Here is a 24,787-nt window from a genome sequence, read left to right as displayed (position 1 = left end):
AAAATGAACTTTCAACTTACAGCGATGAGCATTATAAAGCCGAGAGAATCCATCCAAGCCTAGTGGTACCGCGATCTTGCCGAGACCATCCGCTGCACCGTACCAACAGGCGAGTCCAAGTACCTCATGAGCTCCCCTCCATTGCAGACTCCAGTATCATCCAGAGCTTAATGCGGCTCCAGACGCTAATGATTCAGTGTCCTCGATACATCCTTCAAGTATCAGACGGCCGGGGAACTTGGGGTGGGGCGTTGACCTCGGCCCCTCACGGTTCTGCAAGCTTGTGCGGAGTCCACGCGGGGGAGCTCATCCGGGGATCATCGGCTGTGCGTCAGGATGAGGAGGAGAAGGCTGGAACCCGAAACAATACCGCACTCATACACCCATTCAAATCCTTGGTTGAGCGCCCTGATAGGGTGCCTCAGAAGCCAATGAGACCTTGCAGGATTTTCCTTACTATCTGCTCTATCAGTCCAACCTTTTACCAGCCTCCATAGTACTCATGCTACGCCTACCTGGCGTTGTTGTACAACTACCTCCTCTATTATCTTCCACGTTCTATCCACTGGTCAATTTACCTTTGGAGGGTTGCATGGGGTTCCCCAGTAGAGATGTGAAGAGTAGAAGTATCTTTGCGTGCTTCACTGTGTGCTCTACTACTATGCTTGTTCCCGCTGCCGCCTCCCCCCCCCCCCCTAGGTCACGACCTTAGTCTGTGTGGTCCCGTCCTACCATAGTCACACTTGGCAGAACAATATGTAATATCATTTTGGTTTTTCTATGTATTGTCTTTCGCCGGATTGAGATAAACCAATGCCATGTAAACTCCGGTTGTTGCACCTCGTATTTGTATGAAGGCATAGACATGCGGATAATGAACAGTGCAACACATCTGGCAACACTGCCTCCACAGATCTTTTCGTCAATCAATTCTTTATTTCATGAAGATGACATATTCATTCTCAGGTAGTCTTCTGCCAGGATGGGCTTTATCCTTCATACTCTAAGTCCGTCCAATGTCGACTGCATTGACTTTGGTGTTAAACTCTGCTCGGACTCTTGGGCGGTGATGACTAGATTAAGCTCAAAGTCACGGCGCAGGGCAAGCAACGCCTCAGTGAAAATTAATTCCCATTCTCTTCTTACTCGTAAGCTGAAGGTCCAGCTTTTAAGAGGCACTTGTTGGATGGCGATCTTGGCATGCAGATAAGCGGTCAACAAAAAGCCGGTCAGACCCAATCCTTCTAAGCAACCAACGTTATCAGATTACTGTATCTCTGGTCTTCAACCTATCCTCCTCCTTTCGCAATATCCTGAACTGACTTTGAATACTGAACCACGCAACTACAGAGGCTTGACCAAGTAAAGGGGTGATAACCGACGAACAACCTAACTATAGCAAGCGCTCAGCTCATTATTTGCGTGCTCGAAGAGCCACCATGTCGAAGACAGCTGAGAAGCATGCCCTGCTATTTGGTTTGTATAGCTGTCCTCAAATAACTTACTCGTTCTAACAAGGCGATACAGGCTCAAGTGGAATCACTGGGTGGGCCATCGTTAATGCTATACTCCAAGGTTATCCCAGCCAAGATACCTTTGATTCTGTGACGGCCCTCACCAATCGCCCAATCAGCAGCGAAACCACTCAGTGGCCAGTATCTGAGAAGCTTCACGTTGTCAGCGGTGTAAACATCCTGACACCTGGGGGTCAGGAAGCTTTCGAAACAGATATCCGGAACAAAGTAGAGAATCTCCGGAAGATTACCCACGTCTACTTCTGCGGTATGGAACGTCAGTGACGGCATTTACACCAGCCCGTGTGCTAATACTACCTACCAGCTTACATTATGAACCTCGACCCGGCAAAGGAATGCGAGATCAACACTGAGCTCGTCAAAAAGGCTGTTACTGCCATTGATCGCCTATCCCCAAGCCTGCAATATGTCGTCCTGCCAACAGGCACCAAGGCATATGGCATCCATCTCATTGATCACTTTCCGTTCGCAAAGAAACTCCCTCTGCGCGAGTCGCTACCGCGAATCCCTGAACCATTTGGCTCGCAACTCTTCTACTACCACCAGATTGATGCGCTGTCTCGGCTTTGCGAGGGGAAGAGTTGGTCTTGGTGCGAAGTCAGAGCTGACACAATTGTTGGCTTCGTACCAAACAACAACATTTATTGCGCGGCACAGACGCTGGGAATTTACCTTTCTCTCTTTGCAGAAATCCAAGGAAAAGGAGTCGAATGCCCTTTCCCGGGCAACGAAAAGTGTTGGAACAATCTCAGCCAGGAAAGCAACCAAGATATTCTCGCCAAGATTTGCATCTACGCATCGTTGCATCCCAATATCACACACAAACAGACGTACAATGCCGGTGACAACTTTGAATCTTCTTCTTGGAGATACAGATGGCCGGTCATCTGTGAGTACTTTGGTTTGAAGGGCACTCCTCCTCTGCCAGATCGCCAGGCTCCTCTGCCTGAGCACTATCTGATGAAGCATGTTGAAAAGTGGAAAGAGATGGAGAAGAAGCATGGCCTTGTTGGCGGTCACATTATCAACGACCGTACCTTCATTGAGCCAACGCATGGCGTGGGAATGATATACGGTCTGACGAACATGCTTGGTTTCGACAGGCAGCTTGACATGACCCAGTGCCACGAGATGTGGGGTTCCAGCAAGGAAGAAATCGATACGAAGAGTTCTTGGCATACTGTGTTCAACAGGTTCAGAAAGGCTCGAATCATTCCGTAGCGGCTCTACGTCTTTTTCAAGAATCATTAGTAACGTTGGCTTCAACAATTCTTCCTTTATGTTGAACGGATCCTGTCGGGAGCTGGCCCCGGCCCTCATTGGGGAGGCCTTGCCGGAGGTGGCCCCGAAACCAGACCCACCCTTCCGGCCAGGTACGTACTTAGACGTACCGTAACCGAAAACAGGATGACACATGCATCCCAGCCACAGTGGCCGTGCGTTACAGTGGCCACCTTACGATGGACGCAGCTGAAATGCAACTTCCGCATTTCAAACATTCCACGCATTCTTTCAGTCCGACGCTGCTTGAGGTGAACCGTTTAGAGCACCTTGTTGCTTGCAGAATTTCTTCTTCGATTTTTGGTTTCTTGGGGAGAGTTTTCTTCTTGAAGTGAATCGTTCACTTTACTTCCTTTCTTTCTACCGTCCCTGCTCAACAACTCATACGATTTAAATCCGCCCCGCTGTTCCCGCAAGGTCCCCCGTCAGCTGAGGGTCTCCACGATACGGAAGATAAGACCATCACCCCATTAAGGCCGGGCCTGAAGGCATACTCGTGAGGTCGACGAGTATGCTGCTCTTCCCCGATGGCGACGTCAACGGCGACGACGCCAAACGCGACAAGCTCGCCGCCTTGCCCGAGGAGCTCCTCATCGAGACGCTGAATCGCCTCTGCCACAAGGACCTTTGCAATGTATCGCGCTTGAACAAGCGCTACCATAGGTTGGCCGATGCCGTCTTGTACAAGAGCGTTCACTTTCAGAGCCCGGAGCTTCATCTCACTTTCAGCGAATCGCTGGGCCGGCGACCGCGGCGTGGTTCGGCCATTAATGAGGTGAAATTGATTTATCCTAATGAGGAGCTTTCGCGCCTGGCCCTCGACGCACCCGTTCACAACTCTCATTATGACCCCACGCGGTCCGACACTCTTTCGCGCACACTTTCCGTCATGTCAAATCTGGAAAAACTCGACATTGCTGTTCCTCACGTCCTTTTACACGGCATCGGTACCCTTTTCAACGGGCCGTTCGACTTGGCGTACCTCAAGGAGTGCACACTATTCTACCAGTGCGCCGATGACGCCTACTGGGACCTGCGAGAAAACATCCACATCTTTGCTCACCCCACGCTGGAGACCCTGATCATCAAACGAGCCAAACTCGACGAGAAAGGATTCGATTTCATGGAGCGTCCCCACGAGACCGGACTGAAGAAGTTACACCTTCTCGAATGCGACATTAACGATGACGGACTCTCAGACCTCCTCGAATTCCCAGAGGGCCTGGAAGAGTTCGTCATGACGCAGACGGCAGAGCCGAAGCCCGAGCTGGAGGAGAGCTCCGACAACTTTGCCGACTACGTGCTCGCCCTCAACTCCCAGGCCCACTCACTCAAGACGTTCACCATTGACTCGCCAACGCTCGGCTGTCGCAAACCGTTGAGGATGAGAGAATTCGAGGCGCTCAAGAGTATGAGGATGAACTGGGACTACCAGCTCTTTGGAAAGACGTCTAAGAAGCCGCGCATGCACTCGGTCGGTCTCCCACCAGAGATGGAGATTTTGGAGTTCTTCAACGAGATGGGCTCCGACGAGGAGGTGACGGATCTTCTTCTCTACACGATTCAGACCAAAGACGTCGTCGCCAAGGCCTGGAAGACCTTTGTGGTGCCCGAGGGCGACGCTGGAGTTTCACGTGAGATCAAGGAAGCGTGTAGAGAGCACGGCTTGCAGCTGGATATTATCGGGGCATTCGACACAGACGGTGAAGCTGATTAGAAGAAAAAGACTTAGAAACCAAAGGCCAAACAGAGGAGGCTAGAAGACTTGGAGTGAGAAGTCAAAGTAAAGACAGAGGAACAGCAAACTATACGTAGAAAAGTATAAACGAAGAGTAGACGAAGATTAGATGACAATAGATGAAGACCAAGACCACATCCAGTATATCCAGTGCTTTGGCTCAGTCAGTCTCTCCCCAAACTCCAATAGTGAACGTGTAGGCTTTTACATCATTTGATTCAATGCTGTCCGCACCAGATGAGCCGGACCGGACATGATCACCGTAGATCGCGGCTCCACTAGTCGCGGTCAGAGTTCGGGCCCACCCGCCGCCGTCTCCGGACTTGCGGAGCCTAGTACGGACCATGCTTCTCACCCCAGATTTAACATCAGCCGGGCGATGGTACAGTAGACAACGACAACTCTTTTAATCATCTACAACATGTACAGAAAGGTAGTGCATCGAGCCACAATTTGCGAACCCAATGAACACGATGCTTCAAACCGGAGTGTCCTCCGAAACATTACCTCTAACTAATACGTCAGAGAGCGTCAAAGAGCATCACGCTACCGGGGGCCATCCAACCAGCTGTATAGAGAATCATAGAAGTGTACATCAGCAGAGCTCCCACCGGCATACTGGATGCGGGGGTAAGCGGAGAATAGCGAGTACCGCTCAAGCGATATCTACCTTAGGAAGAAGCAAACCAGTCAGAGGCCAGACGGCTATGCATGATAGTCTATAGGCTTCTACGTCACAGACAGCTGACGTAGCTTTGTGGGAGAAATTCAGACGTGTCGGATGCAACCTTCTCTCAAATGAGTGTTGAGCTAGGCTTACATGTGATGCGGCACACGGTCTTGGGTACTCCGTCTCCCTGAGTCTCTACAAAGTGCGTCAACCATTCAGCCACTACGGTCCACTCCTTCATGGCGGGCTGCTATTCGTAGCACGGAAAAGACTGAACAGGAGGATATGCCATGTTGGATCTTTAAATTGTTAAAGCGGGACAGGAAGTCAGTCGAAATTTGACATAATGCCACTGAATTCGTTGGATTTTGCCTCGGGCGATGGGACACTGGGCAATGGCCTGCCTAGGAGCTTATTCAGGCTCTCTTCTGGGCGCTTCAAGCCAAAGTAAGCGTGGGAAAATGTGCCAATTTCCCACAGAAATCAAAGGCACTGCAAAAAGTCACGCCTCCGTATTGTTTAGCCATAGGCGTGATATTCCCACCACCGTATTCACCATCGACTAACTAAGCCAGCCGGCTTTTACTCTCTGGCCTCGCTGTCGCCGTTGCTTTGGCCGCTGCCTCAGCCTTTTGCTTCCGAATCGCCGTGCTGCTAATCTTGGACGCGAAATTCTCCGTCTCGCTCGCCCCCTCTCCTTGCTCACTGGCATCCAATACCTCCACTTCAAATGTCTCCAGCGGCTTCCACCCTTGCGCCGTCCGCTTGTCGTTGACGGCCTTTCCTCCCGACCGCGTCTCCCCCGAGTACACGAGCACATCCATCTCCTCCAGCGTGACTGTCGGGCCATAGACGTCCTGGAACTCGACAAATTCGACGACGATGGCGCCGTCGCGAAAGGTGGCCTCGACGCGGCCCGGTTGTCTCGTCACCGTTTCTGCCGGGCTTGTCTTCTTCTTCCACCCGCTCTTGTTTAGCTCAAGAAGGGATGATAAAAAGTCGAGAGTGTAGTTGGTTCTGTCATCCCATGACTGCACGAGCTCTGCGTGTTTCTTGTTGACCAGCATCTGGTCTCCGGTGATGCCGACGATCAAGCGGCAATGCGATGTCGAGTCCTTGACCGGCACCCGGAGTAGAAGTACGGCTGCCGTGAGGAGTAATTTGTGGCCGGGGTGTAAATGGTCGAATGTGCCCCCTAGACAGACGATGTTGTATCCCGGGGTATCTTCCACTGGATCCTCGCTCGATCCCTCGACATTCATACTCAGACCTGCCTCGACAACCACCAGTTGCGACTGCAAAATCGTTTGCCTACTCTCAGCGAACTTGAGATATGTCGACAACGTACGATAGCCTTGTTCACTATTGATATGGAAGATGAAGTTCCAGGGGTGGTATGCCGAGGCAAAGGTCGGCAGGTCCACGACCGTTGTGTTGTTAGGATCGATGGCGGCCTGGAAGTCCGGCGCAAACCTCCGGTTGGCATCGTGGTCCACCAAGACGACGCGTGCGTCAACCGCGCCAGGTCCCCCGTCGACATCGCTGGCAATGGCCTGCTCGGCGCATATCAGGGCGATGAGGCTGTAGAGACCGGCGATGAGAGACTGGGTAGCTTGCCATGACAGCGACTTGGTTTTTGGTGATGCCCCGCGGAGAAGAGGGCCAACGACAGCCACAATAAGTACGGAAGACCGACTTGGGTTCTTGACTTTGGATAGGACTGCCTGTAGCGAGGGACGGTAGGCGGCGCTGAGCGAGGCCCGTGATGGTGGCTGGGTGGGGAGCGGGAGGAGCAGTAGGCTCGGGTAGTCTTGAGAGACCATTCTGGGAGTCGGTTCGTGTTTGCACGTGACAAGTTGCAAAGAGACGTGAACAGTAGATACAAATGGTATACTATAGACAGAATTAGCAAGTAACGGCGATGCGTGCCTCAATCTCGGATACAGCAGTTCAGTTGAGTTGAATCCGGTGCTGTGAGCTGTTGTTTCCCTCGGGCAGGTGGGGTGATTCCGCAGGGTAGGTAGCTCTTGCTGCCAGGCCGAGGTGAGGGGGACGAGTCAGAGTGTGGGGCTCGCGCTAGCGATGCTGATTCATCCTTGCCGCTGCGGAGATAACGCGGGGCTGCGTCACTGTCATGTGATTGGCTAACCCTATCTCCACTGGTCAAGTACGTATCCTGCCGTGTCTTGTCTCTGGAGCTCCTTAACCAACCTCTTTTTATCATGTTCAACTAACAACAACATGTTGGTCAACTCTACTTTACGCCTTGCTATTAACAAAGATCCAGAGAAATCTCAGACTTTCCCTTTCAGTACGATGATGCTCTCTGCTGTACTTTACCTATAATGACGTAATGGCCCATCCTTCCTGGACCGTCAACATGTCGTCAGCTTCTAGTGAAGGGGAGCCAACCCAGCTGCTGTCCGCTTCGTCCGCCGCGGAAAACTGTCGGCAAATCCGCTTCGTCTAATTCGACATCGGATCTCGACGTTCAATGTCACTGCGCCGTCCATCTGCGGCATCCGGTGGACCTCACAACCTTCCCCGCATCCGACGTGCAACCATCTTTGTCAATGGGGCGTCCAGACCTTTTCCATTCTCCCCTCGGACAACATCCTGCCGACATGGATTCTTGTCCTCGTCGTCGTCGTCGTCCCATATGGAGCATACCCCCTCTCTTTGTGGTATCCATATGGCCGACCCAGTCCTGGCTCCTCCGGCCTCCCGTGGCCCACTATCCCCAGACCATTGACTGTGGGTTCGCCGGATATCCAGCATCAAGCTCCCTCCGTCTGGGGTAACGGAGTGCCCTAGTTCCATTGGGCTGCTTTAGTTCAATTATTTCTCCTAGTCTATCGGGCAAGAGTGAGATTCGCCGTCGCGACAAGTGTCGCATTCGCTGGATCATCCCGGACTCCAGTCCCGAGCTCGGAGCTTTCACGAATCCCCCAACGCAGCCAAGCTCTGAGTTCGGATCCGCAATAGCTCGCTGCAAGTGTAAGATTGGGGAAACAAGCTGTCTTGAACCGTCTCCTCGCCATGCACCTCCGCCTGCACCTACACCGTTCCATCCCACCACATCTGAGCTTGCTTGCCCGGGATCCACTGCCCTTCCGCTGTCTCTACCAAGCCGGCATTCCTCTCCTGGCCAACAACCTGAACGAAACCTGAAAGAGGGGTGGCCTGCCTGCGTGACACTCCTAGGGCCCCGTTGTTTGTCGTCACGGTGGGGTCCAACCTTGAGTCTCGACACTCTTGGACTTGCTCGTCCTCCATCTTCGGCATTCTCGCCGTTGGACAGCCATTCCCCTCTGATTTTGCACTCGTTTTCCAGTATCCTTCCTCGAACTCGTCTGAGTCGTCACTTGCGCAATTCCATCATCGTGATACCTTACACGTTCCCCCGTATAATTCCATTAGTACCCGGAAAGCTGTGGCTCTTTACAAAAACGTAGGATACGAGACCATGACCATCATCAAGGATGAAGCCGGGCAAGGCTCAAACGATGATGCCGGAATCACCGCACAAGAAAACACTACTCCTCGTATACCTTCAACCCGCCAAGCCAAGAACCAACAGGTAAGGCACAGAGCATCTGTCGCCTGCGCCTCTTGTCGGGACAGAAGAATCCGCTGTGTAGTTCCAAAGGGCGAGTCGGAGTGCGTCCAGTGCAAAAAGGCCGGTAATGAGTGCGTTATCAAGAATGACGATGAGCGGCGGCGGTATGTATACTTGAGAGCCGAATGTTCCCAGTTGAATTCAGTGTTATCTGAAATGCTGACAAAGTCATCAGACCAATATCAAAGGCGTACATGTCGTCTTTGTCCGATCGCATTGCGATGCTCGAGGGCATGCTGCAGGAAAAGGGTGTTCAACCTCCACCAGCCGTGCATCCCCCGAAGACGAGACGCGAGAACCAGCAGTTATCGGAAGAGCCAAGAGAGCAGAGAAGGTTTCCAGTCAAGAGACCAACTGCCCCCGAGGTCCCCTCGCCTCCGGATTCTGGAAACGATGACTACTCGGTACAAGGTAGCGACCACGCAGAGAACACGTCTACCACGAGCCCCTGCTTCCATGTTCCTGCAGAAGAACAATCTGCATTCCGTATACTGGATTCAACACAAGAGAACGTTGTTCACAGGCTTCTTTCGACGAGAGGGAATCTTTCATTTGACCAGCTATCTGGACGGCTCCGCTTCTTCGGCCCGACGGCAAATTCTCATGTTTACTACGCCGACACTAGTGATAGCTCGCGGTCCCGTGAACCATCAGAGCAGATACGGCGTGCTGAACGCATCATTCGGACACTGACAGCGACGACTCACGACTACCTCATGAACAATTTCTGGACGCACTACAATAGTGTGCTTAAAATCATTCACAGAGAATCGTTCGAATCCGATCAAGAGTCGCAAAGCCCAAAATTCTACTCGTCGTTCCTGCACATCGCAATCTTGGCTATGGGCTTCCGATTTGCTGATTGCAGTCGTGACGACATGAAAAGAATGGCTTTGGGGAACCGGGAGAGCACTTTGCACAGGGAGGCCAAGTACATGCTCGATGTCGAACTCGAGAGACCTGGTGGAATACCCAGCGTACAGGCCCTCCTTCTTCTCGGCGACCTGGAATGCGGCGTTGGCAGAGATAATACTGGGTGGATGTATGCTGGTAAGCTGATCGCGTGCCTCTTCAAAGAACACATAATAATGATGCTTCATCAGGGATGGCGAATAGATTAGCTTTTGACATCGGGCTCCATTTGGACTGCCGTAACAGTGGTTTTGACGAACAGGAGGTCGACATCCGCCATATGGTGATGAGAGCCTGCGTGATATACGACAAATATTGGTCCCTATTCCTGGGTCGGCCCACGAGCATCAAAAGCCAAGATGTCGGCATGGATCTGCTATCGCGGCGCTTCTCACAGCTCACGTCGCTCATGGGAACGCCTGGGCCCACTAACAAGGAGAATCAAACTGTGGAAATCTACGATCAGCTCGTTGAGTTGATGGAGCTTGCGGGTCGTATCGTGGAAGCTAGAGACAGCCGGCAAGCACCAGCGAGTCTTCATAAGAGAGACGGAGCGGATAGCGAAGAAGATGCGTATGTTCAAAGCACCAACCTCGATCGTCAATTGCAGAATTGGTATAGGCGGTTGCCGGAACATTTGCAGTGGAAGCCTGCCAACATCAAGCATGCACCGTTCAGCTACTTCCTTCTTCACCAGCAATATCATGTGTCGATGATATTGCTGCACCGTTCGTGGGCGAATTACGAAGAAGTTTCTGGCGATACCATTAGCACTGACGCAAACCTTACGCCGAACTCGAACCCTGACTCCAAAGACACATCCGACCACCATCAATTCAATCACTCCCTAGGGACGAACATGTCACAATCAACCACAGACACAGGCCGAGTTGCATCATCGCGCAGTATCTGTAGTTTCCATGCGATTAGAGTGGCTAGAATCTTCTGGCAACACCGACAACGTTTTGACGGTACCAAGATATTCATTACCGGCATTCAGCACGCCGGCACTGCAGCAATTGCTCTGATCGCGGCACTGGCATATCACCGTTGCGAGTCTGATAGGCGAACGTACCTCGGATACCTAGAGATTCTAGCCAGCGCTATCAGCGACATGAGTCAAGCCTACCAGCCAGCAGCACGCATGGACAACCTACTGAAGGCGGTGCTTCGGAAACTCCGGACCGACAACGACAGTCTCGACGGTGCCAGCCAGCCGCCTATCATATTGACGGGCAGCGAAAAGAGTCTCCTTTCAAGCCCTGGCTGGAGAGGCAACACGGATAGTGTCTACTCCTTTCTACCAGCTAGACGTGAGGCGGAAGTCAGGGACAGCCCACCGAATAAAAGACGTCGCCCATCGACGAGCAGTCGAAGAGCGTCCGAGTTCGCTCGCCCGCCCTTACCTTTCTTCGGCGCCAAGACGCAGTCGTCGACGCGCAGGTCGTCGCAGAGCAACGTGTACGCAAACATCAGTTCTCCCCTAGAGCCCGCGACGTATCATCCAGGCGGAAACGATCATCAGCTATTCAATCTAGACTTTCTCAACGGTTCGGCGATAGATAATGATAGAGAAGACGGAGCTTCGGATGCCAAGAGCAAACCTGTGGAGGATTGCATCTTTGTTTCGCCACTGTCCAACAGCTGGGCACAGGACATTACGACCAACGGTAACGCATCGCCGTCTCAAAAGGCGAATCTGCGGTATGGCGATTTAGAACTGGACGATTGGGAGTCTGGAGCATCCGGGATCGGTCTTGAGTCACCGTCCAGCTTTCAGCTCAGTGGTGGAGGGGAAAGTAGCCGGGAAAGCCAGCAAAAGGTCCACAAAGAGGAACCCACTCAGAGCAGTTTCAAGAGTGAGGCCAAGGGCACCGTCATGGATCAAGGAGGTTTCGGGCCCTTTGTCCATGACGCCATGGACTGGATGGGTACCGATGGTGGTCTGGACACCATGACCTCTGTGAGTCTGATTGAGCTGGTGCAGAGTTCCATTGCTGGTAAGGCAGAGAGGCGTCCGGCGGACGAAGCGCCTAGAAACCACGAACTGGACTTTTTGAGCTTCTGAGTCAACCTTATCGCATGGGAATACAGACCCGGTTCTTCTTCTTTAGCATCCACCCTCTTTTTCTCTCTCTCTCACTCTTCGTTACTTCATCTTGGGCGTTGGTAGTCCATGGGAGTTTGCGGGCTTGGTTCGTTTCTTGACATTTGTACATGAGTACTCCTTACATAGCGTTGTAGGTAGGGATGTGCCGGCTGTGAAGCATAATTGAATAGATATCTTCTTTTGTCACCTACGTGTCCCAGAGCCATCGAAACAGGTGACACAAACCACTCAGATTCTCTAACATTGTCAAGATCACCGCGATCAAAACCACCCGCCCTCATCCCACGCCTTCCATCTCACCAACGAGACTAATGAGCCGTAAACCCACCATCAGCAACCAACCCAGACCCCTGCATAAAACTACTCATATCAGAAGCAAGGAACGTGATACCTGGATCAAGAGCCCGTCAGTCCAGGTACCAAATCGAAGATGCCGTACTTTAATCAAGATACGTAGTTTAAGAAAGACATCAAGAAAGCAATGACAGTAAAGACTCACAATCAGCAATCTCCTCAGGCTGACCTAACCGCTGCAAAGGCGTCATCTCAACATACTGACTCAGTGGGCTCCCTGCCTCGCGCGAAAAGGGCGTCACGATGGGCGTCTCGATCCAGCCGGGACAAATCGCGTTGATGCGGATGCCTCGTCGGCCATAGTTGTTTGCGTCGCTCTTTGTCAGACCCATGACTCCTGTTGTAGTTCTGTTTTAGTACCTTTACTATGCGGCGTGCTTTACCATGTTTCTCTTTCGAAAGAGGGAAGGTGAAAGGAAAAGGGTAGGGGGTGAGTTGACGACGTACCGTGCTTCGCAGCCGAATACGCCGTCTGCGCCATGAAAAGCGAAGGCGAGACGACGCCAAAGATGGAAGCCACGTTGACGATGGCTCCTCGACCGCGTCTCACTCCAAGGTCCCTAGTCACAAATTCACATCAATACCAAACTCACCAAGAGTTCACCCAAGCGAATAACGTCGGAAGAAAAGAAAGATAGAAAAAAAACATACTCCTGCTCCAACATAACCCTAATCTCCTCCCTCTGACACCTCCACACCCCATACAAATCAACATCCACAATCCCGCCAAACTCCTCCTCGTCAACCTCGTGCGTCAATTCCCCCTTACCCGCGATCCCCGCATTATTCACAGCCACATCGAGGCGCCCGAACCGCGACACCGTCTCCGCGATGCCGGCTTTTATTTCAGTCGCATCGCGGACGTTCAAGGGCAGTGTCAGGACCTCGGTGGAGGGATACTTCTCGCTGAGGAGCGACTTCGTGGCCTCGAGGGCTTGAGTGTTGATGTCGGTTATGGCGAGGCGGGTGATGCCGTTTCGGGCGAAGGCGAGGGCTGTTTTTTGGCCGATGCCTGTTGTTTTGTATTTAACGTCAATATTTCTCTGTTAATAAGAGGAATTGAGTAGGATGTGCGGGAAAATGATGAATGTAGGTCTTTCTAAGTAAATGAATGGGAGTCAAACGTACCAGAAGCCGCGCCAGTGATGAAAGCCGCACCACGGAGAAGAGACGCCATAATATAATCTTGCTTGTTTCACTTTTACAAAACTCACATCTGACAACGGCGTTGAGTGCCTATATACGGGTTTATGAATGCTAATCCTGGGTGCCGACACTGGATGCGCGGATTACTGAGCAATCCGGAGTGTGCCAGCAATGCCAACTTATATGAAAAGTCCCAATGTAAATAAGTTCACGCACTTACACAGTACACCTAAACCAAAACCAAGAACGATTGATAAGACGGATGGACCGGTGAGACAAGCTGCTTCACTCCGCATACGCATCTCCATCTCATCGAGGAAACACGCGCAGCCATCTTTCCTCGGCGGTGGCATCGTCCAAGAAAGCGAGGCGGGAAGATCGCGGAGAAGCATACCCAGCGTAGCTTCCCGCGCGGGTCTATCCACACCACGGGATGAACCGCTCCCCGCAGGCCGCAGGATAAAGCAATACCCAGAGTGTTGGCACAACTTTGAGCTTCTATTGTTGGAGGTATCTGTCGAACCACCTCCTGTCACGTCATTCCCAAGTCCCCCTCTCTAATGAGGAGGTGGCATTGAGAGATCAAGATAGCGAAGGGTCGAGTGGGATGGAAGCTCCTTCGGTCAAGGATACTGTTGCGGCGCCCACCCGACGAGCACTCGCATTCCAAGTACGTCTTTATCTTTGGAAATGGTAGTTTGCTCCTTTGACGATATTCCCAAATGCTATCGCTGGACTATCAATTCGACTGAAAAAAGGAGTCATTCGCCACCGGTAATCTCTTCTTGACCCATACTACCTGATAAAACGGATTTAACCAGCCCTTTCGCACCCGCTGTTCCAACTATGGAAAGACAATGCTTGTGTCATGGGAATGACCCTCACAGCATACATTTACCAGCTTTTGGAAGTCAACACTCGTCGACTTTGTTTAGACCTTATGAAAGAAGTTCGACTCCAAGTCTCAGCATGCGGTCTGTTCAGCATGCAGCACGTCCAAGTTGAACCCAGCCAGAGAAAAGATATGGAAACCCTCCACTGGCGACTCTAAAGTCAACGCAATTAAAGATGCCAGACTCCATGCCCCGTCGTGCATAAAGAGTTATACCGCCCTCCAACCCATAGAACAATAAGGTGGAGTATCACGAGAATCACGCTTCCTCGTAAGCCCCAAGTCCAAGGCAATCCGTTGGACAGACGTCTCCCGGTTTCCCGCTCATATGGCGTTATCGGCCGCGTGCCGGCCCCGGCAAGCCCAAGATCAAGAGCAGCCAAAATCACCAATGGCGCCCCGACATTTGGGCTAACTACGTACGGCCAGCATGGGCGCGTCAGGCTGAGCATTTTGCTCAAAAAGAAGCCGAGACGCACAACCGCCAGTAGAGGTCCAGCATTGTAGCGCACAACCTGACCTGCTCGCAATCGGCTAATCATGAGTTTGTGCCGCAAGGCTTCCAAAGGTGTAGCAGGGGGTGGCATCAGGAGCGGGGGCGAGCTCAGAGGTTCATCTTTTAGGGAATCCACACTTTCATCTCGCTCTGGTGTCGTGCGGATAAAGCTATCCTGGCTGCGTTGGGCCACCATTACCTGCGCTTGCGGTCGTAGTCTCGGGGAGCTAGAGTCCGACTGTCTTCGTAGACCTGCCGGTATGTCCGAAGTGGGAGAGCCGCTATCTGCTGCCCGGCTCGGAATGTTGTACCCTTCCTGGGATGAGGAGAACCTCGACTGCTTCTGTGGATCTGCGACCAAGTCAGTTTGATAGATAGCGTCATCTCTAAAGAGTAATGAGCCACAAACCTGGCACGGGTGTGCTTGGCGGCATTGGGGAGTCTAGACTCTGTATTCGGCGTCCGTTGATTCCCATGGACGGACTCGAACTCCTACCTCGAGGGACGCCGTCCATGGTCGACTCCGTTTTCATAGCTGATAGAACTTCGCTCGCGCTAGGCCGCTGCAACGGGTCCAGAGCAAGAAGCTTCTTAAGAAGTTGGTACAACTTTGTCGGAAGATCTGGGCGTTCTCTGCGTTCGTCTTGGAAGCCTTGCCAATCTGTAATCTCCGCTCGTAACTCATCAATATCTTCGAGCTCTTCGTTGATGGTGTTGGCACTCCGGTATGGCAGACGACCGAAACACATAAAGTAGAGAATCATGCCAAGAGAGAAGATGTCGGACTTTGTGGTAAAATTGCCGTAACGCCCGGTCGTCAAGTCTCTCCTCAATACCTCGGGCGCGCAGTAAGAGATGGTTCCGGTGGATCCAGTCGACTTACGGACCATATTCTCAGATTGAACCTCGCCAAAGTCGCTGATCAGGCAGATTATGCCGCTACCCTCTCGATGCAGGAGACAGTTACTTGGCTTCAGGTCCCGATGAATGTAATTGGCAGCATGAAGGTATGCCAGTCCAGATGTGATGTCTTTGAAGAGCGAGTAAATCTCCTCAAATGACAGCAATCTCTGCGAGGCGAACTGGTCACGGGGCAATTCAAGCTGGCCTTTTGATTTCCGTCGCATCTGAGCTTTGAGCTGTTCCTTGGTCGTTTCCTTGGGTTGGTCCCCGATGATGTAGTTGAGCAGGTCACCACCATTACAGTATTGCTGTAGAATGAAAGCGCATGCCACGCTGGGACCGAAGCGTGTCAACTTGACGTCCTCGAGCCAGACATGACGGTAAGAGACCAAGTTTGGGTGAGAGAGCTTTGCGAGCAGCTCGACTTCGATGAGAACTGACAGGTTCAGGGTCAGCGTTTAGGACTGAACAAGAGTCGCACATGCATCCGTACCTTTTTCCAACCATGCGTGATCGTCGCCTACAGGCACGCGCTTACACGCAAAGTGACCTATCCATCATCAGTATCTCTGCCAGGCAGTCGATTGCTCGGGCTCCATACCAAGTTGACAACCATCAATTTCGTGGCGGACGAGCAGCACCACGCCCTTGCCGCCACGCCCGAGCTCCTTCTCCTCAATGAAGAAGGTTTTGAAATAATTCGGACTAAAAGCATCGCGGCGGATGCGGCTGCCCTCCTGGACAGAAGGTGTACTAGAAACGAACTCGGCGTCTTCGGCTTCCTCAATTACGGCAGCCTGCGGATGGGGTAAGCTTGGTTGCACAATGCGACGAATCGGGCTGGGCGGGGGGTGATGGTCGGCGCGAGAGTCGTGGCCGCCGGCACGGAGCATGCGAAAGTAATTCGGGTCGACAAAGGAATCATGGTGGCGGGCGCTGTCGAATTGACGTTCGGGGGAGGATGATCGCAAGGGCTGGCGGCATGTCGGGCATTCGGACAGGCCACGGATCTCGAGTCTCTGGGAGGACGGGTCACGGACTACTATAGCGTTGCGGTGCCGCCTAGAGGAAAGCACTGTCAGCAAGGTGCATTATCTGACCAAGAGGAAGCAAAATGAGGGTAGACCAACAGGACGATTTCGCGACCTTCGCGCGGGTGGTATGGGATCAGCGACATGGCCGGTCGATCTTGGTATGCTACGCTGGGGTCGTCGGACCGACAGAAAGGTCTAGATCATGGCCCAAAAGAGGGCAGCTGCGATGCTTGTTTGTTCGCCAGGCGGAGAAGTTGCTTCGGCCGGGTGTCTTATGACAGGTAAGCGGCATGGACTGCGAAGGTCGGCGTAGGCGTGTCGGAGGGAGCCGCGATGTTAGTTGAAGCTTCAAGGAGCTACAAAGGTAAGGCGAAGCTCCTGAGTGAGTCAAGACAAGGTGGTGGTCAAGGTGTCCAGGTGAGGATTCCGACTGCGTAGGTGAGGTAAGGTGAGAAAGGTTGTTTTGTTGACATTGAATGACCTCACACTGTCTAAGGAGCCACCCAAATACCCCACGTGCCCCGCCACGGAGCGTTCGAACCGCTCTGCGGGGCGCCCATGACTGCCGGGCCAGAGGAACCCACACTGTGCCACAGCCACAGCCACAGAGCATCCAAGTAACTAAGCAATCACCCTTCACCAACCCTTTCAGTAACCAACTCACCTTCATGTTTGCAATTGCTAAAACATGATCATGTTCCTGTTTGCTACACGAAACCATGGAAGTGGTCAAACATTTGATGATTTACAGTTTCAGCTAGGTGTCATGCGATTTACTTTTGCAAGACGGCAATGCCACGATGAAATTGCGCTGAGCTCATTCAGCTTCTTCAAGTTGTCGGGCAAACACACGATATCTGCAATGATGAGGTAGATGAGTCCTCTATACGTATCTGAGATCTCGCAATGCAAGATACGATGTTTTTCTGCAGCTTCTACTCGAGACATGCCAAGCTGTCATGAGAAGTATCTGTATCCCTCCCGAAGAAAATGCGACCATCTGCCGGAGTTATATCCAGCTCACCATGTCTTCCCACATAGTCCCAAGAGATCGTTTCCAACATGTACCTAATTCTCTTTCTAAAACCTCGAGACTTGTGTCACAACCCGTCGTTGTATCAATTTCTCAAGGGCCTCAGGACTTTGTCGACTAGTGAGCTTCTCCCCCCCTGCCCAGTTAACGACGATCCTCTCTAACTCCATCACCACCAACCCCCGGCACCGTGGTGAATTGACCAGGGCAGTCTCCGTCGCGGTTACACTTGCTGGGCCAGCTCGGGCCCGTCACCAGGGGTTTGAAACAAATAGAGCCTACCTACGGCTACGGATACAGCTATGGGACCACCGCGGCATATTCGCAACGGGGCGGCACGGAATTCGTATTAAATCGCACCAACGAACCCTTCACCGCGACTCAAAACATCCCCAACCTGGCAACCCCCCTCAACCCCCGGCTCAACCTTGCCCGCCGTCCACTTCCAGGCTCTGCGCAACGGCAGTGTCTCTTCACCGCCGTGCTCAATTCCCGACAACGGAAAGGAAAGCGTGGATGTGTCAACGCAAGGTCTTCATCCACCACCGTTGTGGCCACAAGATCACCGAGCTCCTCGAGCAGTGCGAGACGTTCGAGTGTCCCGGCATTATGCAAAAACCCGTCATCAGCAACCGCTATACCTGCATTGTGCGGACTTGTATGTGGTACGGCCAGTTTTGAAATGAACTGTTGTGAGAGAGTGAGTGAGACGGGAAGAGAAAATACCAGAGAGTTGGGGAGCATCTCCTGTGTAAGTGGACTGCTTCACTATATCCTGCGATATGAGCCGAAAAACGACAGGTTTCTCACAATCACGTCGACTAGTTCCAACTTTCGCATCCAGCTCGTGCAATTAGATATAACAGCGTCACAAAGCCTCATCAGCCCAACATTATACTTCTACTTAATTCCAGCTACTAAAAGTCAACCCCTACCTCAACGTCCAATCCGAGTCCCATCCGTGCCTTGCATTAGCGACGTGCATCTCTAGTAGCGTCTTTTCAACACTAAAGCGATCCATCGCGCAAGTTTGTCTGATGGTCTAGGTCAAATACGGCAGCTCAACATCGGTTAGACATTAAAAAGGCCTGCCTCGTCGCTTCAAATGACCGTTTGGAAGTGAATGAGAGGCATCATCTATTCACAATTTTGAGCAATGTTGATAGTTTAAACCAATTAAACTCCGAAAAGAGAGAGCGCTCTCTTCCCGATGGGTATCATATATGTCCAGTTCTGCCTAGCTCCTGTGGTATTTAACCCCTTCCCGGCTTTTCAATCACCTGAACACTCCTTTGCGCCCTCAAAATACAAGAAACACACTGTACAAACTGAAGAACCAATCGTAAAATCAAAAGGTATCAGAAACGCCACCAATCAAGTGATAAAGACGACCAACGTGCCCGCACGCCAAGTGGGAAAAGGCCACCTCGCCGATGAGAGACATATCGTTCACGAGCGAAAAAGCCCTAGTGAATATCGCGATCATGCAAAATCTGCCACTTGCGATGACACAAATTAATATGCGCTCTCAAGGCGTCTGCCGACTCGTAGTTATCCGTCGTCCCCGTCGGCACACATAAACAGCACGCAAACATGTTCCTGTCCGAGTGCGACTTGGCCAGGAACCGGCTCGACATGCGGAAGCCGTCCTTGAGAACAATGTAGTCCTTGTTGCCGGGCAGCAGCGGGTTCCATCGGTACCCGCACTTGCACCGCTTCGGCGCGTCGGGGATCGGCTTCGAGAGGTCGACCTGGAGCGTCATGGCCTCTGGGCAGAACATGCTGAAGACGCTGACTTTGGGGCGGAGGAAGGCAGAGGCGGTAGTGCTGGTCGTGTCTGCTTCCGAGGGCGCGAAGATGGAGACGGCGTCGCTGGCGATGGCTTTTGGTGTTGGCGGTGTTGGTGGAGGCGAGGGCGGTTCTGATTGGAAGGGTGCCTGGTCGGTGCTGATGGTCATGGTCATCGACATGTCGTCGTCTTCCTCCTCCTCCTCTTCATCTTCGTCGTCGTCATCTTCGTCTTGAGAGATGATGCTGTGGTTGTTGGTTGACGAGCTAGTCGAGTATTGCGAGATGGGCCTCGTATGCCGCGAGCGGGGCTTTGAGATGGGAAGGTGCTCGGGGATGTCTGGGCGTCCGGCGGCGAGACGGTGATATAAGGCACCGAGGGCCTGGACTGAGGCGATTCTGACAGACTCGGATGTCTGTATGATATCTGAGATGTTGAGAATGCCGGTCAAGCTCGAGTCAGAAGAGACCCTGCGTAGGTGAGAAACCCGACTACTGAGGTTGAACAGCTGGTTGGAAAGCATATCCCGGCATGGTGCTGTTGAAGCTGTTAGCGTGGCTGCAGACAGATGGAAACGGGTTGCGACGTCGATGGGGTGGAAACTCACTATCGCCGGTGGAGAAGTCGGTTCCAATAAGAACAGTCGCAATGTCATAAGTCTCCTCGATCTGATTCCTCGCAAGCTCCAACGAGATGCTCAAAGCACATGTAATGACGTCCCTTCGAATACCGGATTCTGATGATTTCCGACAGTAGTGGTTTCCAAGTGTGCGTTTCCTCTTCCATTGGATGTAATGCTCGGTGCCCTCGGCGTATAACTCTTTGAGAGACGACACAGCCTCATCGACTGTAGTTGCCTCCATTGTTGACCTGTTACTTTGATGGCATGATGGACTGGCGCCGAGAGTAGGTAGGATTTACGTGAAGGAACTAACTTAGTGTTGAAGGGAGTAGAAGTGACGAGAGGGAGAGAGAGGATCGTCTGGGAGGGAAGGGATTAAGAACGGCAGCCAACGGAAACCGGATCGGGAAAAGCAATGTTGGCGGGTGGCCGGCAATCAGCTGAATGGATGACCAGGGCGAGCTGAAGCCTGAAGCCTGAAGCCTAAAGGAAGGGAGGACGGGAGAGTTTTGAGACCGGTGGGAAATGGCAAACAGAGTGCTTATCGGCAGATGGGGGGAACACGACTCAGAACAAGCTTCAAAGCGAGACAACAGATCGAGGAGTAGGTTACCAACAGGTTGGGGCCAAACGGGCGTGCGTGTGTATCTGTTGATGAAGTGGGTTTTCTGGTTTCTTTGATGCTTTGACCCTCGAAGTATTCATAGGCAAGGAAGGTATGGAGACCGGATACATCATACAGCGTACGGAGTTGGTAGGGAACAAGAGTCTAGAGGGTGTGCTCGGGCTTCTTGGATCGACAGGAAAGCCAGGGAGGAAATGGGGGGGAGATAGATCGGGCGTGGAGCTACGGACACTAGAGCAGAGCAGATGGGCGGGCAAACTTTTTGAGCCAATGTGGCGTTGGCGGGCGTTGAGTTGGTGGACGCCAGGACGCCAATCTCACGACTCGAGGTGCAAGTCGTCCGAACGGGCGCACGGGAACTCGAGGGGGGCGGGTAGCCGACATGACATGAGGCATGGGACGGCGTTGGCGACCTAGGCGTACGGAGTACTGCGTAGAAGACGGAGTAGACGGGGGGGTCAATGGGCATGGTCCATGGGCAAGGGACATGCAATGCCTGTCAAGTCGAGTTTGGCCAGAGAGTCATGTGCGACGATCTTTTGGATGTGATTCTCGTCTCATCCCGCCGTCAGCCGGCGGATGGTGTGCATGCTGACGATGCTGCTGCAGCTGAGGTTTGGTTTGGTTTTCTTGGGGTCCTTCTTCTGGGGGTTGGTACTTGTTTTGGGGGTCGCAAATGAACGGAGAAAGAATCGAGAAGGGTGAGAGAGTGTTTGCTTTTGCTCGGAAGGGACCGGTAGAGTTTTCCATGTTGGCAGCTCGCTAATGAGTAAAACATACGGTCAAGTGAGTACTGTTAGTAAGAATAGGTAAAACAAGAGGAAATACCCCCGGGACGACTTGCTGTGCCAGGAACAGAGATGGCCAGGGATGAATGCAGGGCAAGGCAGGCTGGGGCCATGGGAGCATGGGACCAGGCCAAAGTCGCCAAACAAAAGTCGCTTCTATTCGTTGGGATAATACTATGCCACCGTATTGAAGGCGAGGCGAGTCGAGGCGAGTCGGAGGATCCCACGCGTGCGGTTCCAATTGGCAATCCGTTGCTGTTGGTGCTGGTGCTGTTGCTGTGCCTGCCGGTGACTTCAAACAAACCACCCAATCCTTGATTCCGTGATGACAAGGTTAAGGTAAATGTGACAAGACAGAGAGAGAGAGAGACTGAGAGTTGGGAGTTTCGTCCGAATGACGACGACGTGACCGGGGTCCCGCCCATCCCGCAAAGAAGTCAAGAGTTCAGACGTGTCATTCGCGTCAAAGAAAGATGGGCTCAGATGGCACCGATGGCACCTTGGGGATCCAATGCGACCGCGCCGTCTGTGCTCAAGCTCAGGGTGGACACGCCGCACTTTGCACCATACTATGTACACAGTTATAATGATGGCACATGGATCCTGACACCCATCAATCTATCAAACGGTCAGCAACCTTGCACCTTGTCCGGTTCGCAGAAACTCGACGGGAAATCCACGGCCAGTCCGGTTCAGTCCGATTCAGTTCTGTCTGCTGTCTGGTAATGTCCCTGTCATTATTGACTGTTGACTGTCCTGAGGCAATATAGAGACACGAAAGAGAGTGATTGAGTGGGAAATGAGTCCATTGAAGAAAGGCTGAAGAGGAAATTAGCGTGCTGACTGGGCGGGCGCTACGCTTCCCAACTCCTACCTCAGTTCGGAGTACTTAGGTACTTACTAAAGGTAGAGCAGCCTCTAGGTACGTACTCGCCTAACGCCGTCCACCGTCGGTCCATCCGGCGAGCCGGCCCCGAGCTGTGGGCCCCCGTCCTCGGTCTCCCGACATGGCGATTGGCCCACCACCGCAAGCCATCGCTAAAAGGTACTTTTGGATAGGTATCTCAGCCAAAGGGTCTCTCTACCTTAGCCTCTCGAGGCTTCCATTGGATCCTCCGCTGCGATCCTTCATCCTCTAAGCCGTCAACTCATTATCATCCAAGCCGCAAAGACAACCCGAGACAGGCACACGCTCCACGTCACATGCTAGCCCTTCAACATCACTGTCGTCCCGTCCGCATCGGACCGCCAAGCATCGTGGCACTTCTCCCCTAAAGCTGCTTAAAGACAGCTAGCGTCCGGCTTGAGGCTTCCGCTGCCACGACCACCGCCGCCGCCCATTCACCCAAGTGTACCTCCTACGTTCCTGGGCAAGCCACTTCCAGCCTACCTACAACCGGTCTACACAGTCTTATCAGCTCAGCTCAGCTCCACGCTTTCACATGGCCAAGCCTAAAAGCAAACAACGTGGCCTGACCAACATGCTTGGAGATCCGGAATAGTAAATCATCGCACAATGCCACCTACTCGTACTCGTCAAACCCGTCAGAGCTGCGACCGGTGCCACGCCCACAAACTGCGTTGTCCAAAACAGCCTGGCAACGCCATTTGCAGCCGTTGCTCCAAGGCCGGAGCCGCATGCGTGTATAGCCCCGTGGGCACGCTGCCAGCCTACCGGGACTTGGCTGCAGGACTGGGTGATGATGCCCTGCCCCTTTCAAACGGTGCGACGGACTTGGACTGGGGCAACTTTTCTTTCGATGAGATCCTGGGCTTCTCGTCTGTTCAGCCTTGCGATTCAGCGTCATCTCGCCCTGGTCAAGCACCACTGACACAAGCTCCGGCTAACCCTCGATCCCAATGCTTTGAAGAGCTTTCTTCTATTACGGCCACTCTAGATAGAGCCACGAGGGGCCTTCCCCCTATTGACAAGTTCCACGTCCCTGGCCCCGATTCCAAAAACTACTGTCTCGAGATATCCCAACAGTACAGTCACAAAGCGTCTCTCGAGCTCCTACTGGCCGAGACCCAAAAGCTGGTCGATGTATATCCCAAAGCCGTACAATATGCTCTGGAACAGCGCCCAAGCCCCGACTGCAGTGTGCCAAACTGCATACACACCTACAACTCCATCACCAGTCTCCCAGACGAGCCCTTTGCAAACTCGGCGCAGCTGACATCAAAGATCGACTATCCGCTACTAAACCTCCTTCTCTGCTGCCATTACCGATGTGCCGATGTCATGGAACTCGTCCTCTGCCACGTCCAGCTGTGTCTCAGGTTCCTCGCCGCGGCCATGCAGCAGGATGTCCAGCCTCACGAGTTTGACGTTCCAGAGCTCAAAATTGGCTCATTCACTCCGTCACGGCGATCGTCGCCTTCCATCATCATGGCGATTCTGGTCGATCTCCAGTCCTCCCTGGCCAGTTGTGTCCCGCGACTCAGCTCAGCGCTGAATGAGAGGGAAGGGGACTGTGGCAAGGAAGGCCGCATACTTTTGCTTCAATGCGAGCTACTTGCAGAGAGAGCAGATTCCATTGTAGACCGTCTGAAGAAGCTGAGAGATTCTCTCAGCAATGCAGGGCTTCTTGCGTAGAGTCTATCGCGGCCAAGCGGGCATTAGTGTGTCCAACGACGTGAAGGTTTCACATTGGCCGCTTCTTATTGAAACCGAACATTAACACCAATCATATTGATAGGATGTTGAAGCTATTGGTCTAAGAGAAAGCACATACCCTTTCCCCGGGTCATCTTCCGTTCGTGCGTCGGTAGTTCTGACGATGGCATGGATATCCCTCCATGAAAAACATCACAACCCCTCCTCCTTAAACTTATCAATACCTCAAACACATATCACAGGTGACCTTAAGTTGATGCGAACCATGGAAAAATATCATTGTTATATATGCCGAGGTGCATGGTCATATAGAAGTCGCTGTTCACTGGTTGATTGACTTTATCCGCCGGGTGTTTTATCAACGGTAGGTCAGCTTCCTTAAAGCGTTGCGTTGAAAGACTCTGGTTAATAACCACGATGAATGCAGCAGATGACCTCTACCTCAATGCCGAGCCTCTTCATTGTCTTGTCCAGTCCCTCGCGTATAAGACTTCGTTTTCTAGGAGTCATCCGTCTTGTTTCTGGGGAATGGTTATCAATCAAACTTCCAGTATTTCTCTCATCTACAGCGAGGGTTTGCGATAGTCTAAGCCATATTCCAGAGTCAACAATCAGCTCCAACT

The 24,787-nt window shown here is 52.5% G+C and overlaps 9 protein-coding genes across 9 annotated transcripts; 5 read left to right on the top strand and 4 right to left on the bottom strand.

Moving 5' to 3' along the window:
* Positions 1-1,439: 1,439 nt before the first annotated feature.
* Positions 1,440-2,756, top strand: CCOS01_14574 (SirQ; the record flags this gene model as incomplete). Its single annotated transcript, XM_060462717.1, has 3 exons — positions 1,440-1,476; positions 1,528-1,782; positions 1,840-2,756. The coding sequence occupies 3 exons, from the start codon at positions 1,440-1,442 to the stop codon at positions 2,754-2,756; spliced, it is 1,209 nt and encodes a 402-aa protein (XP_060306548.1).
* A 571-nt stretch (positions 2,757-3,327) lies between these two features.
* Positions 3,328-4,533, top strand: CCOS01_14573 (F-box domain-containing protein; the record flags this gene model as incomplete). The annotated part of the gene is made up of 1 exon (XM_060462716.1): positions 3,328-4,533. The coding sequence occupies one exon, from the start codon at positions 3,328-3,330 to the stop codon at positions 4,531-4,533; it is 1,206 nt and encodes a 401-aa protein (XP_060306547.1).
* Positions 4,534-5,790: 1,257 nt separating this feature from the next.
* On the bottom strand, positions 5,791-7,047 carry CCOS01_14572 (cytidylyltransferase; the record flags this gene model as incomplete). Its single annotated transcript, XM_060462715.1, has 1 exon — positions 5,791-7,047. The coding sequence occupies one exon, from the start codon at positions 7,045-7,047 to the stop codon at positions 5,791-5,793; it is 1,257 nt and encodes a 418-aa protein (XP_060306546.1).
* A 1,643-nt stretch (positions 7,048-8,690) lies between these two features.
* On the top strand, positions 8,691-11,823 carry CCOS01_14571 (fungal specific transcription factor domain-containing protein; the record flags this gene model as incomplete). Its single annotated transcript, XM_060462714.1, has 4 exons — positions 8,691-8,804; positions 8,874-8,947; positions 9,019-9,893; positions 9,947-11,823. The coding sequence occupies 4 exons, from the start codon at positions 8,691-8,693 to the stop codon at positions 11,821-11,823; spliced, it is 2,940 nt and encodes a 979-aa protein (XP_060306545.1).
* Positions 11,824-12,173: 350 nt separating this feature from the next.
* Positions 12,174-13,396, bottom strand: CCOS01_14570 (short-chain dehydrogenase; the record flags this gene model as incomplete). Its single annotated transcript, XM_060462713.1, has 5 exons — positions 12,174-12,256; positions 12,365-12,556; positions 12,667-12,779; positions 12,871-13,260; positions 13,344-13,396. 5 exons carry the CDS (start codon positions 13,394-13,396, stop codon positions 12,174-12,176), a joined length of 831 nt encoding a protein of 276 aa, XP_060306544.1.
* Positions 13,397-14,427: 1,031 nt separating this feature from the next.
* On the bottom strand, positions 14,428-16,833 carry CCOS01_14569 (uncharacterized protein; the record flags this gene model as incomplete). Its single annotated transcript, XM_060462712.1, has 5 exons — positions 14,428-15,104; positions 15,163-16,092; positions 16,150-16,206; positions 16,258-16,718; positions 16,787-16,833. 5 exons carry the CDS (start codon positions 16,831-16,833, stop codon positions 14,428-14,430), a joined length of 2,172 nt encoding a protein of 723 aa, XP_060306543.1.
* An 816-nt stretch (positions 16,834-17,649) lies between these two features.
* On the top strand, positions 17,650-17,844 carry CCOS01_14568 (uncharacterized protein; the record flags this gene model as incomplete). Its single annotated transcript, XM_060462711.1, has 1 exon — positions 17,650-17,844. One exon carries the CDS (start codon positions 17,650-17,652, stop codon positions 17,842-17,844), a length of 195 nt encoding a protein of 64 aa, XP_060306542.1.
* A 1,345-nt stretch (positions 17,845-19,189) lies between these two features.
* On the bottom strand, positions 19,190-21,228 carry CCOS01_14567 (uncharacterized protein; the record flags this gene model as incomplete). The annotated part of the gene is made up of 4 exons (XM_060462710.1): positions 19,190-20,049; positions 20,120-20,382; positions 20,448-20,494; positions 21,019-21,228. 4 exons carry the CDS (start codon positions 21,226-21,228, stop codon positions 19,190-19,192), a joined length of 1,380 nt encoding a protein of 459 aa, XP_060306541.1.
* Positions 21,229-23,063: 1,835 nt separating this feature from the next.
* CCOS01_14566 (uncharacterized protein) lies at positions 23,064-24,143 on the top strand (the record flags this gene model as incomplete). The annotated part of the gene is made up of 1 exon (XM_060462709.1): positions 23,064-24,143. One exon carries the CDS (start codon positions 23,064-23,066, stop codon positions 24,141-24,143), a length of 1,080 nt encoding a protein of 359 aa, XP_060306540.1.
* Positions 24,144-24,787: the final 644 nt, after the last annotated feature.

Source organism: Colletotrichum costaricense (assembly GCF_030867565.1).
Source record: "Colletotrichum costaricense strain IMI 309622 chromosome Unknown Scaffold_21.1, whole genome shotgun sequence".
Lineage (NCBI taxonomy): Eukaryota > Fungi > Ascomycota > Sordariomycetes > Glomerellales > Glomerellaceae > Colletotrichum > Colletotrichum costaricense.
Note: the sequence above shows the minus strand (reverse complement) of the source record. Positions and strands in the feature narration are given on the sequence as shown.